The 16,211-nt window shown below is 53.1% G+C and overlaps 6 protein-coding genes across 6 annotated transcripts; 4 read left to right on the forward strand and 2 right to left on the reverse strand.

The window, feature by feature from the left end:
- Positions 1 to 2,091: 2,091 nt before the first annotated feature.
- NCS54_00716900 (Hypothetical protein) lies at positions 2,092 to 3,126 on the forward strand (the record flags this gene model as incomplete). The annotated part of the gene is made up of 2 exons (XM_053152603.1): positions 2,092 to 2,543; positions 2,595 to 3,126. 2 exons carry the CDS (start codon positions 2,092 to 2,094, stop codon positions 3,124 to 3,126), a joined length of 984 nt encoding a protein of 327 aa, XP_053008578.1.
- Positions 3,127 to 3,787: 661 nt separating this feature from the next.
- Positions 3,788 to 5,070, forward strand: NCS54_00717000 (Hypothetical protein; the record flags this gene model as incomplete). Its single annotated transcript, XM_053152604.1, has 2 exons — positions 3,788 to 4,192; positions 4,243 to 5,070. Exons 1-2 carry the CDS (start codon positions 3,980 to 3,982, stop codon positions 5,068 to 5,070), a joined length of 1,041 nt encoding a protein of 346 aa, XP_053008579.1. The 5' UTR covers positions 3,788 to 3,979.
- A 406-nt stretch (positions 5,071 to 5,476) lies between these two features.
- On the reverse strand, positions 5,477 to 5,970 carry NCS54_00717100 (CFEM domain-containing protein; the record flags this gene model as incomplete). The annotated part of the gene is made up of 2 exons (XM_053152605.1): positions 5,477 to 5,661; positions 5,739 to 5,970. The coding sequence occupies 2 exons, from the start codon at positions 5,968 to 5,970 to the stop codon at positions 5,477 to 5,479; spliced, it is 417 nt and encodes a 138-aa protein (XP_053008580.1).
- A 2,352-nt stretch (positions 5,971 to 8,322) lies between these two features.
- Positions 8,323 to 9,509, forward strand: NCS54_00717200 (Hypothetical protein; the record flags this gene model as incomplete). The annotated part of the gene is made up of 3 exons (XM_053152606.1): positions 8,323 to 8,586; positions 8,642 to 9,093; positions 9,152 to 9,509. The coding sequence occupies 3 exons, from the start codon at positions 8,323 to 8,325 to the stop codon at positions 9,507 to 9,509; spliced, it is 1,074 nt and encodes a 357-aa protein (XP_053008581.1).
- A 745-nt stretch (positions 9,510 to 10,254) lies between these two features.
- On the reverse strand, positions 10,255 to 10,924 carry NCS54_00717300 (Hypothetical protein; the record flags this gene model as incomplete). Its single annotated transcript, XM_053152607.1, has 2 exons — positions 10,255 to 10,728; positions 10,781 to 10,924. The coding sequence occupies 2 exons, from the start codon at positions 10,922 to 10,924 to the stop codon at positions 10,255 to 10,257; spliced, it is 618 nt and encodes a 205-aa protein (XP_053008582.1).
- Positions 10,925 to 14,991: 4,067 nt separating this feature from the next.
- Positions 14,992 to 16,012, forward strand: NCS54_00717400 (Hypothetical protein; the record flags this gene model as incomplete). Its single annotated transcript, XM_053152608.1, has 2 exons — positions 14,992 to 15,037; positions 15,090 to 16,012. 2 exons carry the CDS (start codon positions 14,992 to 14,994, stop codon positions 16,010 to 16,012), a joined length of 969 nt encoding a protein of 322 aa, XP_053008583.1.
- Positions 16,013 to 16,211: the final 199 nt, after the last annotated feature.

The following is a 16,211-nucleotide window of genomic DNA, read 5'->3' on the forward strand; positions in this document are numbered from 1 at the left end:
GAGTCATAGGAGTTATGGAAGGACATCTAATTAAACAGCGAATCAGACTTGGTCAGAGAGACTTAGTAGGTATGTACTCATTGCGAGACTCAGGTTGTCTACCTATTATATCCCTCTTATGCCTCGCACTGGCCAGGCCCATTTCCCTTTCAGTTTGATACAATCACGTGCCAAAAGTCTGGAATGGCCTCACGGCAACCCCGCTTTTTGCGAAAGTGACTGAACAATCACTCAATCTTCAACCTCCAGATATCAGGCAAAAATGGCACCTGAAGATCGCTCTTTTGGTACTGAAATAAGCAGAAATCGCATTTCTAACCATGAATTTACTCCCGAGCAAAGAGCAGCGATGATGGCCGAGCTACGGGCCGGCAAATCTCAGAGCCAAGTTGCGCGCAATTTTGGCACCTCGCAAGGCACGGTCTCGAAGACCAAGAGACGATGGGAAAACCACCAAGACCTACGATCAAGGCCCCGAAAAGGGCGTCCAAAGAAGCTCTCAGCTTTGCAGATTGTGAGGATCAATTCATATATTAACCGGCATCGCGATCTCACATGGCAAGACGTCTTAATTGAGCTAGACTTAGATGTCTCTATTCGCACCTTAAAGCGCCGTCTTTATAGCCATTGGCGCCGCAAATGGCGGTCAAGAAGACGGATCTTTCTATCAGAAGAAGACGCAAAAGAGAGGCTTGAACACTGCTAATTTTGGGTATATCATCTTGACGATTATATCAAGGTTTAAGGCGTCAAAGATAGAGTCTTTTTCCCTTCTTGATATCCCTCGTAGATCTGCTTCACCGACGAAGTCACGGTTTAAAATGCGCCTAATAACCTTAACGGCTGGGTCTTTTGACGGCCTGATGAGAAGTATAGGAAGGATTTAGTGAATATACAGTCTCATGGAAAGCCTCGTTAGTCGATTATGATGTGGGGAGGCATCGCCGGGGCTAAGAGGATATATATCATCGCTATGACGAGAGATCAATTGGCCAAGAGGAAGGGATATTCATCTTGGAGCTATAGAAAGGCGCTGACAGAAGGTCTCCTTCCTTTCCTCAACGAATTCGAGCTTTTCCAGCAAGACAACGCCCGTATTCATATAGCCAAGGGGTTAATGGACTGGCTGCTTTTGCATGGGATCCGGCCCATCTACTGGCCGGCATACTCGCCGGATTTAAACCCGATTGAACATATCTGGAAGGCATTGAAGGCTAAGCTGCGAAGGTTATACCCTCAATTTGTCAGATTACAAAGTAGCAAGGCCGACAGGAAGTTGCTGATTAAATGGATCCAAGAAGCGTGGGAGGCCTTGCCTAACCATCTGATTTTGAAGCTAACGACTTCGGCCCGCAACAGGCTGCGAGCCTGCATCCGGGCGCACGGATGGTATACTAAATATTAATCTACGGAATCAGGGCTTCAAAATGGTATAGCTTTTATCTCAATCTGATTTCTATTTATTGCGTAAATGCGGTGTGAAGATGAAGGTTGAAAATGAGGTGTGTAAGTGGTGGGTGGGGCCATTCCAGACTTTTGGCCTTTAATTTTAGTGGAGGCATCCTTAAGCATACTCCGTACCCCAAACTCCTCAATTTGCTACTGCACCTCAGAACTGCAATTAGCTTCATCCCCGGGCCGGCATCGGTTCACGAATCGGTTCGGGTTTCTTTTCCGCGGATCTTTTACGTATCCGCCGTCGATCGGTTAAACAAATCTGCAAGACTGAAGCAATTGGCACTAGGAATTGCTCTCATTCATCAAGTGATTTAACAAAGAGGGGCAAGGGTTCCACCAGCTTTGGGGGGATCCTTAAGCCATCAGCAACTCGATAGGTTGATCGCTGCCCTTCTGCCGATTACATCAGAAGCAACCACTCATTAGTCGCGTAGGATCGCTGGGAGATAGCCCGAGGGACCGAACCCGCCGGCCTTCGGCTCGTTACCAACTCGTTCTGCACGGCAAATACGTGCTTATAATACATCATGTCAACCCCTCACGACAAGTCCCTCGTGCAACTCTCTTGCTGCTGCTGTTTCTTTGCTTTCCAGTTCATCACGTAGCGAAACCCCCCTTTTTTTCCTGTTCGTCATGGCTGCTCCTCCGCCCAAGGGCATCTACGTGCCCGTCCCTACCTTTTTCGCCTCCAAGAAGGCCGCCAACTACAACTCGATCACCCCGCCTATAGACATTGAGACGCAAGCCGCCCACGCCGTCTACCTGGCCAAGAACGGCATCCGGGGCCTTGTCGTCCTCGGCAGCACAGGCGAGGCGGTCCACCTGCACCCCAGGGATCGTCACCAGATTCTGAGCGGGATCAAGGCGGGTCTGGAGAAGGAGGGGTTCAAGGACTACCCCATCATTGCTGGCACAGCGACCAACAGCATCGAGGAGACGGTCGAGCAACTCAAGGATGCTCAAAAGTCGGGTTCCCAGTGGGGCTTGTGTCTTGCTCCTGGATATAATGCTGCTGTGACGACGCAGGAGGGCATTATCCGGTGGTTTACAGCCGTGGCTGACCAGAGCCCCATCCCCGTCATGATGCAAGTCCTCTCTCAACACTATCATGATAATGCAAGCTAACCATTCTTCAGCTACCACTACCCCGGCGTCTCCAACAACGTCAAGGTCACCCCCTCGACCTACGTCACTCTCGCCAAGCACCCCAACATCGTGGGCTGCAAGCTCTCTCACGGCGACGTGTCAACACACATCCAGGTGGGCTCCAACCCATCCATCGACTACGACCACTTCCACCCCTTCACTGGCCTGGGCCAGCAGCTGTTCCCCGTGGTTTCAGTAGGCTTTGCAGGCGCCATCGATGGATCCGCAGGCTTCTTCCCCAAGACGCTGGTGCGTCTGTATGAGCTGTCGACCAAGACCCAGGCCACCGAGGCTGAGCAGCAGGAGAGGCGGCTGCTGCAGTTCAAGGTCAGCTCCATGGAGGAGATTGTGGTCAAGTACGGCACTGTTGGTATCACAGAGGCTGTTAGCAGGCTTAGAGGGTTTGGTGATATTGACGGCACGAGGTTGCCGTTGTTTGGGGGAATCCCAGGTGGTGATGACGAGTGGGCCAACTGGAAGCCCGTGTTGGATGCTGTGGAGGAGGTTGAGAAGTCATTGTAAAGAACAGGATAGAATACGGACAATAAAACTAAAGAACAGCATCAAGATCATGAATAATGGTTTCAGATTTTCTAAGAATGGCTTTTATAGTCATAGTGGCATCTCAATGTCCTCTCACGACGCCAGAGGATTATCCTGGACATGAGCAGGAATTGAACTGCAGGGTAAGGTTGATGCAAATCGGCAATGCAATGCATCGCCAACAGGACTGGATGGTGAACAATAGCAGACAAGTCTTCAACAATAACCGGGCGAATGGTTTAGTGGTATAATACTCCCTTAGCATAATTCGTCCGAATCATCTGGGAGTGGTCCAGGGTTCGATTCCCTGTTCGTCCATCAGAGGTGGTTGGAATCCACCAAAATCCTTTCTTTTTGCGGATTTAGCCAATTTTGTCTGCATCCTTTCTTTTTGCTACTTGTCAGTCACAAGTGTCCAGTTTGGTAAGATCAATCAACTCCCGACTTTGACTTGAGATAAACGACCCTCGTGATACCTAGGCTCGTCGTCATTTCGATCGGACTTTAACATCTCCTTCCATCTTAAGCATAAACCCCGTCTCTCGCTTCCCAACACTTCCTTCCCCAGCTCCAATGACATGTGGATCTCGGCCGAGTCCCCACAGACTTATTGGTGCCTCGGTTCCCTTTCAGCTCTGCATTAAAGGGGAACGCGTTTTGCGACGCGCGCAGGGGCACCATTGTAATTAGCTGTCTATACTTTCTTGTCGCACGGATATTCTGGCATCTTTGCTTCCCAGCCTGGTATAAATACCGAGGGAGAACCCCTGGTGTTGAGTCTGACACATCCGCCCCCTCGTCGCGTGCTGCTCTTCGATTCAACTTCAACACCATGGCTTCTGCGGCGAAGAAGATCCATGGGCTCTCGCTCGCCGGCTCCTTGGCTGCGCCCATCGCTCTGGGTTCAGTTGCTGGATATGCCGCCTACCGCGTGAACTGGATCCCCATGATCAAGGCTTTTCTCACAGGGCCTGGTCGCACGTCGAGGATCCTGTTGATGTTCTTTGTCATCTTTAACTGGAAGACTATGCCCCTTGCCTGGACTGTGAGTGTCTCCCGCTTGATTGTCCTTTTAATTGTGCTGACAAGTTCTAGTACCGCGTCTTCTACTCCTTTATCTACCACACTCTCTTGCGCAAGTCCCCGAAACTCGGTCCCGATGCCCTCTTCAAGCCCATCATCTCGTCCAGCCATGCGCCCCTTCTCGAGATCGACTATAACCTCCACAAGTCTAACTCGACCTACTTTGCCGACCTCGACATCTCCCGAACACATCTCATCTCTTACCTCCTCCGCGAGTCTCTCGCCGTACTCTCCCGCAACGCCCAGAACAAGATCGTTCTCGACCCCAAAACCGACCAGCCCATCAAGGGCTCCATTGGCATCATGCTCGGCGCCGTGGAGTGCAGCTTCAAGCGCGAGATCCCTGCTTACAAGAACTACGAGATGTGGAGCCGTATTCTGAGCTGGGATCGAAAATGGCTCTACATCGCGACACACTATGTGCCCAAGGGTACTGCCCGGCCCAAGTCGTGGCTGGACCCTCGCTTTATGAAGACTGCTACACGAGGAGCCCAGGATCCGGCTGGTGGTTGGGAGAAGAAGATCTATGCGACGGCCATCAGCAAGTATGTTATCAAGCTTGGTCGCTTTACTGTGCACCCGGCCATTGTGCTCGGAGGCGCGGCTGGACTGCTTCCGGAACGGCCGGGCGGTTGGACCACGGGCGAGCAGCACCTCGGCGATCTTTCGGTTGATCTCTCGGATGTTGATCTGAACGTGCCAGGCAAATGGGATTGGCGACGTGTTGAGGCACAGCGACGCAAGGGAATGGAGCTCGCAGGACATTTCCACGAGCTTGACAGGTTGCAGGAGGAGTTTGATGGCGGAGACAACGGCGCTTTGGGCCAGTTCACCCCTTGATTGATGCTTTTCCGCAAAAGAAAGAGGATAGAGCAAGACGAAATTAGAAAGGGAAGAAGAGGAGGGATATTTCTACAGGGATATTAGAGAGCGAGAAGGCCTACTCGTCTCTGGGATTGGCGTTTTAGATGGACAGGAATACCGATATCCTCTGGACAGGTAATGTGACCTGGGGAGGACTGGGATATTGGTGTGAACCGCGACTGTATTAATGGGTTGCTTATCATGGATGTATAGACCATCTTGGCTTGCTCGGAGCAACCAAGTCTTTGCTCTTTGATAATACAACGATAGAAGAAAAAAAGGACCCGACCCGCGAGGAATGATGATGCACCAAGCCCAACTACGCCTTTGAAATGCAAGTTATACAATCTGTCCCTCTTCACATCCGGCTCTGGAGCATCAATCACAGAAGAGCCACTGCTGCTGCGGCAAGTGCTCCCGTCCACATGGATCCCTTGCCAAAGGTGGAAGGCTGGCCGTTCGTCTCGACGGTGTCGGCGGTGGTGGAAGTTGGAGCCGATGATGCCGCTGGAGTAGGGGTGCCAGTGATTTGGCCGGAGCAGATGTCTGCAACAGAAGTTGATGCTTCTGTAAGGAGGAAGTTAGACATACGGTATCCCTGGAAGAAGTGTTTCTTAAGGCGTGCATGACGGGGAACGACGTACTGGATAGCTCATCAAGGGCACAGCCTGCGATGATGAGGCATGGTGAAGCACTCTCAACAATGGCCTGGACGTTGGAGCACGCGCATTGGACGTCGGTGAGGGAGCAGCCTTGCTCAGAGAGGGCGTTGGTAAGGCATTCGATGGAACACTTGGGGAGCTGGCCCATAAGCTCGGTGAGGGAGTCGATCGCCAGGGCGGAGGTGACGAGGGTCGCGAAGAAGAGGAAACGCATGGTGGGCAATGGATTCTAGGGCGCGAGCGAAGTCGTGTGAATTGACTGTAAATGGTTCAAGGAGAGAATAGGGTAAAGTTGAAGAGAATGAGACGCGATGTTCCGGAAGGATTCACTGCTGGTATAAATGAAAGGAGTGTTGGAGCAATCTCAGTGTAACGAGTGTCCATGCACGTAATCCAAGACAAACCAAGAAGACGGACAAGAAAGAGATGACGTTTGGGGGGGTTCTTCTACCTCGTAAAAGAATGGATTTTCAAAGAACGAAAACAAAAACTCTATACGAATCCTTCCCCCTCCGTCTCGTCGTAGGACAAGGCCTCGTCACTCCTTATCTGCCAAGTCCCTCGCCAATGCTGCTCAGCCTCCACTCCCAAGACCTTTCCCTTCACTCTCCCGCGCCGTAAGAGTATCACCGTCGTCCGTGCCCTACCGGAAAGGCTGCATCTAACATACATATACACATCCAATATACGCGGGAAGGGAAAGGGAGAATCCCCCATGCCGCCGGGGGCTTTTCTGGTCATGATGCCGCGCGGCCCGGCCATTGGAGGATTCGTCTCGCTTGGGAAAAGGTGTGGCGTTGAGACGGGCTGGTGTGACATGGGCAGCCGTGGACCATACAGGAGCATGGATCCGCCGTATCGGGAGATGGGCTAGAGGATCGTGAGGAATGTGGTTGGGCAAAAGACGCGCGGTGGCATTCTGCCGGCCTTTCATTGTCTGTGACGGCTGGTTGTTGGTTGGGATAGCCTCAGAAGCCGGCTGTCGCTTAATTGAGTGACTGCATCACCATCATAACCAGTCACAACTCGAGGTTGGACCCCTCTGTATCGTGATATTGGTCATGAGGGAGTCAGCTCATGCAGGTACGTTGTCCTCTACCACTGTTGTGCTCGTGTCTACTTGAGCGAGTTCCGTTTGATTGGAAGTATACAAAGTCGAGCTATCACGACGAGGTGTGATTGACCGAAAGGGTGGCCCCTGACATGGGAAACGGTTCAGCAAATCTTGACCCCGGAATCGAGGCAAGCCGGTAACATGACAATGCAGGGGTCTGAGCGACAGCCAATCCAGGCGGGAGGCTGACCTGACAGACACAGCTTTGGTCCCTGTCGGTGATCTCGAGGGAACAAACATCCAACGTCAGACCAAGGTATCACAGTAGGTTTAGGATCACCGGGTGACGGTTTGTTGTCACAGACCAGGCAGCCACTACACTTCTATCTTGACGTCCAGTCGACCAAAGTCGAATGGGTTGAAGTTTTTCAGTTGACATATGTTTGATGGTCCACAGTGACAGGATTTTCCTGTCTCGGTGCTTGACTCTAATATTGGTCATCATCACGAAAACTTCAACCCATCTCGACTCAGGCTCCGGCTTCACCCTCAAGAGGAACTTCCAACGAAGTTTAGAGTGTAAAAAAGGAGGGTAAGAAACCATCGCCTAAGCGTCGACGGGATGGACCGCCCCCCCTCGCATCAAGAATGAGCCCCGTTGAGTAACTCGGCTTGCGCTGAGCAATCGCATACCTATCAACCTCGACAACAAGTCCTCAGCGCCCGATACCACACTCACGAGCGACCAACGTCTGCCAACCATCCACCTTTCGGCCCCCGTCAGCCCAAGAAGAACCCCTCAACCCGGCAGCGGACTCATATCTTCATCCAAAGGGACCAGGAGATTGGTTCAGCTTGAGTATCAAGTTGCCATACGGGAAGATGTAGCGGAGAGCAGGGCCGGCGCAGGGAGAGGGCCTGGGTGCAGAGGTCAGCCGCTGTGCTTCTATGGCGGCGCGTTTCCGCAGGCTCCGTCGAAACAGAGACGTCCGGGGACTTTCTCCCAAAGCCAATGAAAGGGAGACGCTGCGAGCGCAGTGTCTCTGTTTGTGAGCTTCGAATGGCGATTTATTGAGCGAGGGGGCGGGTGAAGGAGAAAGGAAAGAAGAAAAAGAAGAGAATTGTTTGGATTCGAAATTTTTATTTGAGATGGGGCCTGGGGGGTGGGGCTAGAGATGGGGAGCTCTGATGGGGCGTGCTCCTAAACGGATTTTTTTCAGTGAAGCTGGCCAATCCGAGCCTCTCGTCGAGAAGGCTGGGTCGTTGCCTTCGTGCCTGTTCATCCATCCCAGTATACAAAGCTTTGGTGCTCTCAGCTTTGACGGCGCGACAACAACTATCCCTCTTTGCTTCGAACGCAATCGATCCAGAGACTCGAGATACGGTGCGGATATTGCAACATCTGGCACGCTCGCGATAGCCACGACCTTTTGACACGCGAGATCCTTACGCGCCGACGACGCAGAAAAGTCGACACCATCCTTTCGAACTCACCCAACTCCCTCTGCAACCATGTCGACACTCTTTGGCGGCGCGTCGAGCTCGTCGGCGAGCACCACCGTCGGCGACCTCAAGGCTGATGTCGCACTCGACCAACCTCCCACCGACAGCGTCTCCGACCTGGCTTTCTCGCCCGCGCCCAACGGCCCCGACTATCTCGCCGTCTCTAGTTGGGACGCCAAGGTCCGCATCTACGAGATTGATGGGAATGGCCGGAGCCAAGGTCGTCATGTCTACGAGCATTCCCAGCCCGTCCTGAATGTCGACTTTTCCAAGGTATGTCACGAATAAACAAGATTCCCCCGAGCTCATGGCTGACCAAGCTCCCAAGGATGGAACCAAGATCGCCTCAGCAGGCGCCGACAAGAACGTCAAGGTCTGCGACCTCGCCTCGCAGCAGGACATGGTCGTGGGCACGCACGACCAGCCCGTGCGGACGGTCCGCTTCTTCGACAGCGGCAACGGGCCCATGGTGGTATCTGGCTCCTGGGACAAGACGGTCAAGTACTGGGACTTGCGGCAGCAGCAGCCGGCCGCGACCCTGACCTGCCAGGAGAGGGTCTACACCATGGATGTCCGCGACAACCTCTGCGTCGTGGGAACCGCCGACCGGTACATCAACGTCATCGACCTCAAGAACCCTACCAAATTCTACAAGACTCTGCAGAGCCCGCTTAAATGGCAGACCAGGGTGGTTAGCTGCTTCACTGACTCTGCGGGCTTTGCTATTGGCAGTATCGAAGGTCGTTGCGCGATTCAGTATGTCGAAGACAAGGACTCGAGGTAAGTATCGATAACAACCCCCTGCGTGATGACCAGATCTTTAACTAACACGCTGCAGCTCCAACTTCTCCTTCAAGTGTCACCGTGACCCCCCCGCCAACAGCGTTACCAACGTCTACGCCGTCAACGATATCTCGTTCCACCCCGTCCACGGCACGTTCAGCACGGCCGGCTCCGACGGTACGTTCCACTTCTGGGACAAGGACGCCAAGCACCGTCTCAAGGGCTACCCCAACGTGGGCGGCAGCATCACGGCCACCACCTTCAACAAGAACGGAAGCATCTTTGCCTACGCCGTTAGTTACGACTGGGCCAAGGGCTACCAGCACAACACCCAGAGCTATCCCATCAAGGTGATGCTGCACCCCGTCACCAACGACGAGTGCAAGCCCAGGCCGTCCATGAAGAAGCGGTAGACGAACTCCGACATACCGCGTGGGGTTTCTGATGGGCGGTGAAAGAGGGACGCAGGACGGGACGCAGACGAGGCTCCATGAACCGCCGGCTGGTTGGTTCGTTATTGGTTACCTGCATCTAACCTGCGAATATGTACTGTACGACAAAGTGGCGAGACCCAGAGATTGACAGGAACAGAGGCCAAAAGGGGAAAGGAAGGAAGGGAAAGGAAGTTGAGCCGGGACATGGATGGGGGTTGCAGGTGGTGTTTTACGAGAGATGATACCATAGACACAACACAACAACATCAACACAACATCAACGCAAAACTCGGCGCAGCATGACGCTCGAGAGGCGTATCAATCGCTCTCACTTCTATAGTAGTTACTTGGCTTTAAATTTGGCGAATGGTTATTTAGTAATTTACTGCGCATGGCATGTCTCGTGTACAAGCCTTTTGTAGACCGTGCTTCACATTGTCTGGACTTGGCAACTGCTTTGGACAATCAAACTCTTTGTATTGATATTCCAGGCTGCCACTTTGGGCTTTGATTTGCTATGATATTGATGGTAGATGGCTCAGTAGTAGATGGCCTCCAGTCACACGCTGTCTCTTGTATTAACAAGGAGATGGTGGTATGACAGCACATTCCGCAAACAAATGAAAACAAGGCAAATTAAACGCTTATATCCTTATACTTCTTTCCAAGAAGCTCATGCTTAAAACTCTTTATCATGTCATATCCAAGATGGCTGATGTTCTCGTCAGGCTTTCTGGGTCTGAGGCTGAGCAAACACATCGTCTCTCATGCTTCGGAGAATGTCCTTGAAGAATGTGCTCTTGTCACCATCTTCGGTAGTGGCGGCGGGCTGAGGCTCATGCGCAAACTTGAGCTCGACATTGTCAAGGTTGATGCCCTCCATGTCGGCCATGGGCGCACCGGGAACGACCACATCGGGGTCGACGGCAAGGATGATGGGGCGGTTGCCGCGGGCCAGATCGGCCGCATCGGAGAGAGAGTGGTGGAAAGCGCCGTAGTTGTCGGGGAGAAGAGGCACACGGGGAATAGGCTCGTTCGAGGTGGGAACAGGATGGATCTTGGGCAAGACGGTTGTGTCGACGTGAGCGGCGGGAGTCTTGGAAGGGGTAGAAGAGTGGAAACCCTGCATCAGAGGCCGTGTGCGGTGGGCGATGGATGGCTGGGGAGTAGGGCGGTGGGTGGTGGTGAGACCACGGGTCTGATGTAATTGTTAGCGACTGGGTTGATCAATTGGCGAGATGGAGACTCACCTCAGAGTGCTGCTGGTGCTCAGAAGGACGGCGGGGAGCTCGGAGGAGCTCATCATACTTGGGCATGAGGACGGCGCCGGCAGAACGATGCGACTCGGCAAGAGTGCGGGCGAGCTTTGAGGCGGGAGCAGTGATTCGCGACATTGTGATGGATGTTGTAGAGGATGTGTATGAAGGTAATTTGCGACAGCGATGTCCAGCTACTTATACGCGAGTATAGAAGCAGTGACGATTACAGCAATCAGGAGACAAGTATGAACAGGGTCGGCGCAAGTTCACAACAGGTGGTGTAAGTGGGAGGGACAGAGAGCTTCAATTGAGAGGAGGGGAGGAGGATTTATGTACTTGGCTGAGGAATTGAAGTAAGACCAAGGCGAGATGATACAGACAGAAGAGGGGATGAAGTGAGACTACGAGAAGAGGGAGGGAGGGCAGAGACGGGAGCTTGTAGATATAGCTGTGCCCATCTGGGGATGGGCATGGGAATGGCGTGGATGTGGATGGGTGTGGGTGACTCCTTCCCACATCGACATCCATCCCACTACTTCCCGTTCTAGTGTCAACAGTTAGTGCGGGAAGGTACTGTACGAAGTACATTGCACCCTCCTGCGGTTGCCCTGCACAGTGGCAACCACCAAGGTGAGGGAGACCAGGCAGGAGCAGGCGGTAGAATTGCTTCTGCTGCTATAACCAAATCGAGGCAAAAGGTCAGTACGAATCCAACGCCCAACATACACACCAACACCAACACCCCAGCTTTCGAATCCAGCCAGCGACCCCTCAAACGCCGTCTAGCAGAAAAAGGAAAAACACCAGGTCGAAAGGTGGTCACCCGTCAGCGGCAGCACATAGCAATCGCCGGGGGGGGAACCTACTGACACTGGCTCTATGCGACGGAATACCGAATGCCGCGGTGTGGGACATTGCGTCGCTGGATGTTGAGATCCAATCAGCAGCCTCATCAAGCACCCCGGTTCAGAAAGTCACCTCGTCCAGCACGGTCTTGCTCCTCCAGCTCTCGTTCTGCTGGGGAGCTACGGATCCACCCCCGACCATCGAAAAGAAAGGGGACAATTATGGAGAATGTACAGTCGTCGCTAAGCCCCAGCTTGCTCGTCCTCGACCTCGAACCACTCGAGCTTCTTGAGCCGTCAATGACCGACTTGGAGATGAAGTGACGGCGAGAGAGAGGGGCATGTCTGTATGCAACAGTTGCTCCGTGCTGAGATGTTCCCCATTGATGGGACAGCACGTCTGGACACCACAAACAAGGGAAGCATGGAACAGTGGCGTCAAGTGACGACAGCTCTCAATGCAGAGCGTCGCAGCAAGCCGCCAGAGAAGCTGGTATGGGCCCATCCTTACAGCACCAGCCGCGCTCTCAGTCGCAACACCGCAACCGCGAACGCAATGGAATTGGTGGTGGAACTCGTTGAGAGATCCCCACGCATCAGTGCTGGGATGAGCGAGACAAGGGCCCTGCGGGTGGACCGGCGCCGCTTTAACATCCCCCTCTCGGTGTCCCCATGTCTCACGCTTGTCGGTTGCCACCAACAAGCGTCCGCTTCGCTGATGAAGTTCTCGGCAGGGGCACAGTGATCTGGCTGGCGCACGTGGATGGTGCCTGTCCCTCCTTGACAGATCGCCATGAAACGAACCAATTGAAGACAGGGCCATGGTAAGGCGGTCAGAAAGCTACGGTACAAGTCCTGTTTGTTAAGAGATGGAGTGTTTGCGTGTCGGTTCCTCCACGCCAATGTCAATGACGTTGGGCTGACCTGTTCTGTTACAAGGACGCGCAACCATTCATCATACCAGCTCCTCACCTGTACCAGTCTTCCAGAAGCAAGGTGAGGAAGTGACTCACCTCGATTGGCTTTCCCTAGCACGAGATCACCTGGAACTATCTTAAAGCGGCATCAAGACCAACGCCGCATGTCGGCACGGCACTGGGGAAGCACAAGCAGAAGCACACGCACAGGGCACCTTGTCAAGAGCTCGACTCCGGGAGGGGACCCGTGACAAGGAAAACAGGCCAGTCTGCCCAGACTCGAAGGGCCCCAGGTCCACTTGCAGCAACCCGCCAGCTCGGTTGCTCGGGAGTCCCCTTTGGGCCGGGGAGACAGAGCAGACTCCGTCGCAGATCCCAGCGCCTTTGGCACCTTGATTGGGGGTTTCCCATCGGTAATTGCTTGATCCAAAAGTGTGAATTGCCTCGGTCGACCGGACGGAGAACGTCCGATGTCAGAGATTCGGCATTCAAGTTATCAGATGCTAAGCTCTCGTAGTTACGAGCTTGACATTCGGAGAAGCAGTCATCTTTGGACAGCTCGACAGAGGAACAGGAAGCATCAACGGCACTTGATGCTGCCCATGCTCTCTAGACCCTGGTGTTGCTAACTTGAGACTAGGCTGTGCCAAAGCTAGGGTTGCGCACGTGTCGAATTGTTGAGCTACACCTAGCCCCCGATTTCAAATTGAAAGGTGAAATATGCCAATGGAAGTCTGGAGCCAAGCTCAGGCGAGACAGGGGAAAGTTGAGACAGGGCGGTGCGTTGGGAATGGAGGGCGGCGGCACGGCTAACTGGCCCGGACATTTCTAGGTAGGGGAGGGGATGACTGCTATTGTTGGAATTACGGCGGCCCCGGCGCATCCAAAATTGTTGAACTCACCTGGTTCCTGGACGCTATCGACCGCTTCACCTTGAACTCACCGAGCGCAATCTTGAACGGGAAGGGATCCGATAGCACATGGCTTCGGCAATGGCCATGGTGGTGTCGATCTTGCTACAGTGATGGACACGCCAAGATGACGAGTTCAGTTACTTCAGGGGGCTGACGGTGAAGCACAAGCTCAACAAAAAAAAAAAAAAATACAGGCAGATACTGCGTACGCAGACAGCCAATCACCTCTAGCAACCGTGGACACGAACTATCATGGTTGCCGTGTTCGTTATCTCTGGAAGCACGACAATGTCGCTGGCTGAGTCTAAGTTGATGATATCAGACGATGAAGATATCAACTTCGGCCCTTTTGACAGTGATACATCTGCCTCGGTTCCTTCTGGTATGGAACAGCTCAGTTCAGCTCAGCCTACGCATGGCGAGTTACTTACTGATCGTCAACCGGACACGATTTCACATGCCTTTCGTGCAGATGCGATGAGATAACGTGACCGGCGGTGGTTTCCGGTCTTGCATTATCTTGCGTTTGATAGCAAGCCATAATCCGCGTGGCTTTTCCAGCGGCTGTTATCGTGGTGTTTCCACTCTGTTGCTGCAACTGTACGCAACACCAACGACGACTTACAACCAGCATACATAGTTTCCAACTACTATGTCTTCGCTTTCTTTTTACCCGACATAGCACGCTCATAGCGCACCAATCGGTCCTGCGGCTCTTCCCCAGGCTTTGGTCAAAGGCCCCGGCTGTTCAGCCTCGGACGATCACCGAAGCCTTGGGCAATGATGCAACAGACTTATGTCCGACAGCGGTGCCGAGCTTGACCTGCTCGGAGCCGCGACTGTGGATCGAGGAGTTAGCTCGGCGATGTGACGTGGGATGAGTTCATGAGGCTCAGACGACTGACATTTTCTGGATCGATCGTCTTGGCGCTCGAGGCCCTTCCTTGCTTGCATTGCCGACGGGAGAAGCTTTGATGCTGGTACCTAGGCATGGCACTTCCCTGTAAGAGGACCTTGCATATCGTGCCGAGGTGAGATCGATCTTGTGCCACACAGCCTGTGGTGGACACATGACTCACATCCATCTCAGCGTGTAAGTTGAATTTCCTCCCTCTTCACTCAGTCAAAGTCTCGCGAGCTGACAACCTCCCCTGGACTACAGCAGAACTCATCAAGACCTGTGGCCTGGAATCTCTTCTTAGATCATACTCTGTTGTGAAAATCGTCAGAGGCGCGTCATTGAGAACCTAGAAATGTCCCGCCTTGCTCAGGAACCATGGAGAATTGTCGAAGTCGACAATTTGGAATGCCGAGTTCGTTCGTGTGCGGAAGGCTTCATACCTAACTCTGTACACGGATGGATGCAAAAAAACCACGAGATCATGGGCGTCTGACTTCTCAGTGTCCCCCTTTGTTACTCCTGGCTTCTCATGGAAGTCTTCCCGTCACGTTGCTAACAAACCTTTCGCCTCGGAACTACTGAACTATGAACCTTGACTATCTACAACACGCTGAATGCCTGCAAAATGGCAGATTCAGAGCCTCAGAGACGTGCAGTTGACTCGGACAAAGGTATTCAGGCACCGCGATTGTGCTATCACTTTACTGATGTTCAATGTCCTAGTCTGGACAGCTCTCATCACCAACCTCAACTACCTGCCTGGCCTTCTCACTCTTGACTACTCCCTTCGGGTCGCAAAGTCGCGATACCCCCTCGTAGCCCTTTATACCGACTCATTTCCTCCAGAAGGCCGTGAAGCCCTGCGTGTCCGTGGCATTCCCTCCCAGCGCATCCCCTACCTCCTCCCAACTAAAGGTCACGACTTCACAAACGAGCCGCGGTTTTACGACTGTTGGAGCAAACTTGCACCCTTCTCCCTGACCGAGTATGACCGGGTTGTACAGCTCGACTCGGATATGCTCGTCCTCAAGAACATGGATGAGCTAATGGATCTCGAGCTGGATCCTCCTGCGCTGGCTGCAACGGGGAACAAGATCACCAGCAAGCGTGTCTTTGCAGCAGGTCATGCTTGTGTCTGCAATCCACTCAAGAAGCCTCACTACCCCAAAGACTGGATTCCCTCAAACTGTGCCTTCACGTCGCAGCACGCGACCCCTGACATTGCCCAATCTGCGGGTGCAGACCCTTCTGTCGGACCCGTGGGCTCTATAAATGGGGGCTTACAGGTCATCAACCCCTCAAAGACGCTATACACCCAGATTCTGGCGTACATGGAGACGAGCGCAGACAACATGGACTTTGCAGATCAGTCGCTGCTATCTGACTTGTACCGCGGGCGTTGGGTCGCGCTACCCTACGTATACAACGCGCTCAAGACGTTGAGGTGGGAGGGTGTGCATGCACAAATCTGGCGAGACGAGAATGTCAAGAACATTCACTACATTCTGAGCCCCAAGCCGTGGGATGAGATTGATGAGAAGGGCGAGTGGACGGGGACTGAGGAGACGCACAGGTGGTGGGTTGACATGAATAGGGTGAGGATGGCTGCAGAGAAGGAGAAGGGGATTCCTGATGACGGCTTTTAGGAGAAGGAAATAGGGTAACTAATGGGTATTAAGACATGGTGTGATGTTCATGTTGGCGGAAAGGACAACTTGTTGGGCCTCAGAATGGGACATTGATGCTTTTTTTGTTCTTTTTTTAAAAACAGGATAAACGAAAAGACAGAAGAGCCAAACTCAACAAAGTGGTATCATGCAATCTGGTACAGACATCTATAATAAC

This window comes from Fusarium falciforme, chromosome 5, assembly GCF_026873545.1.
Source record: "Fusarium falciforme chromosome 5, complete sequence".
Lineage (NCBI taxonomy): Eukaryota > Fungi > Ascomycota > Sordariomycetes > Hypocreales > Nectriaceae > Fusarium > Fusarium falciforme.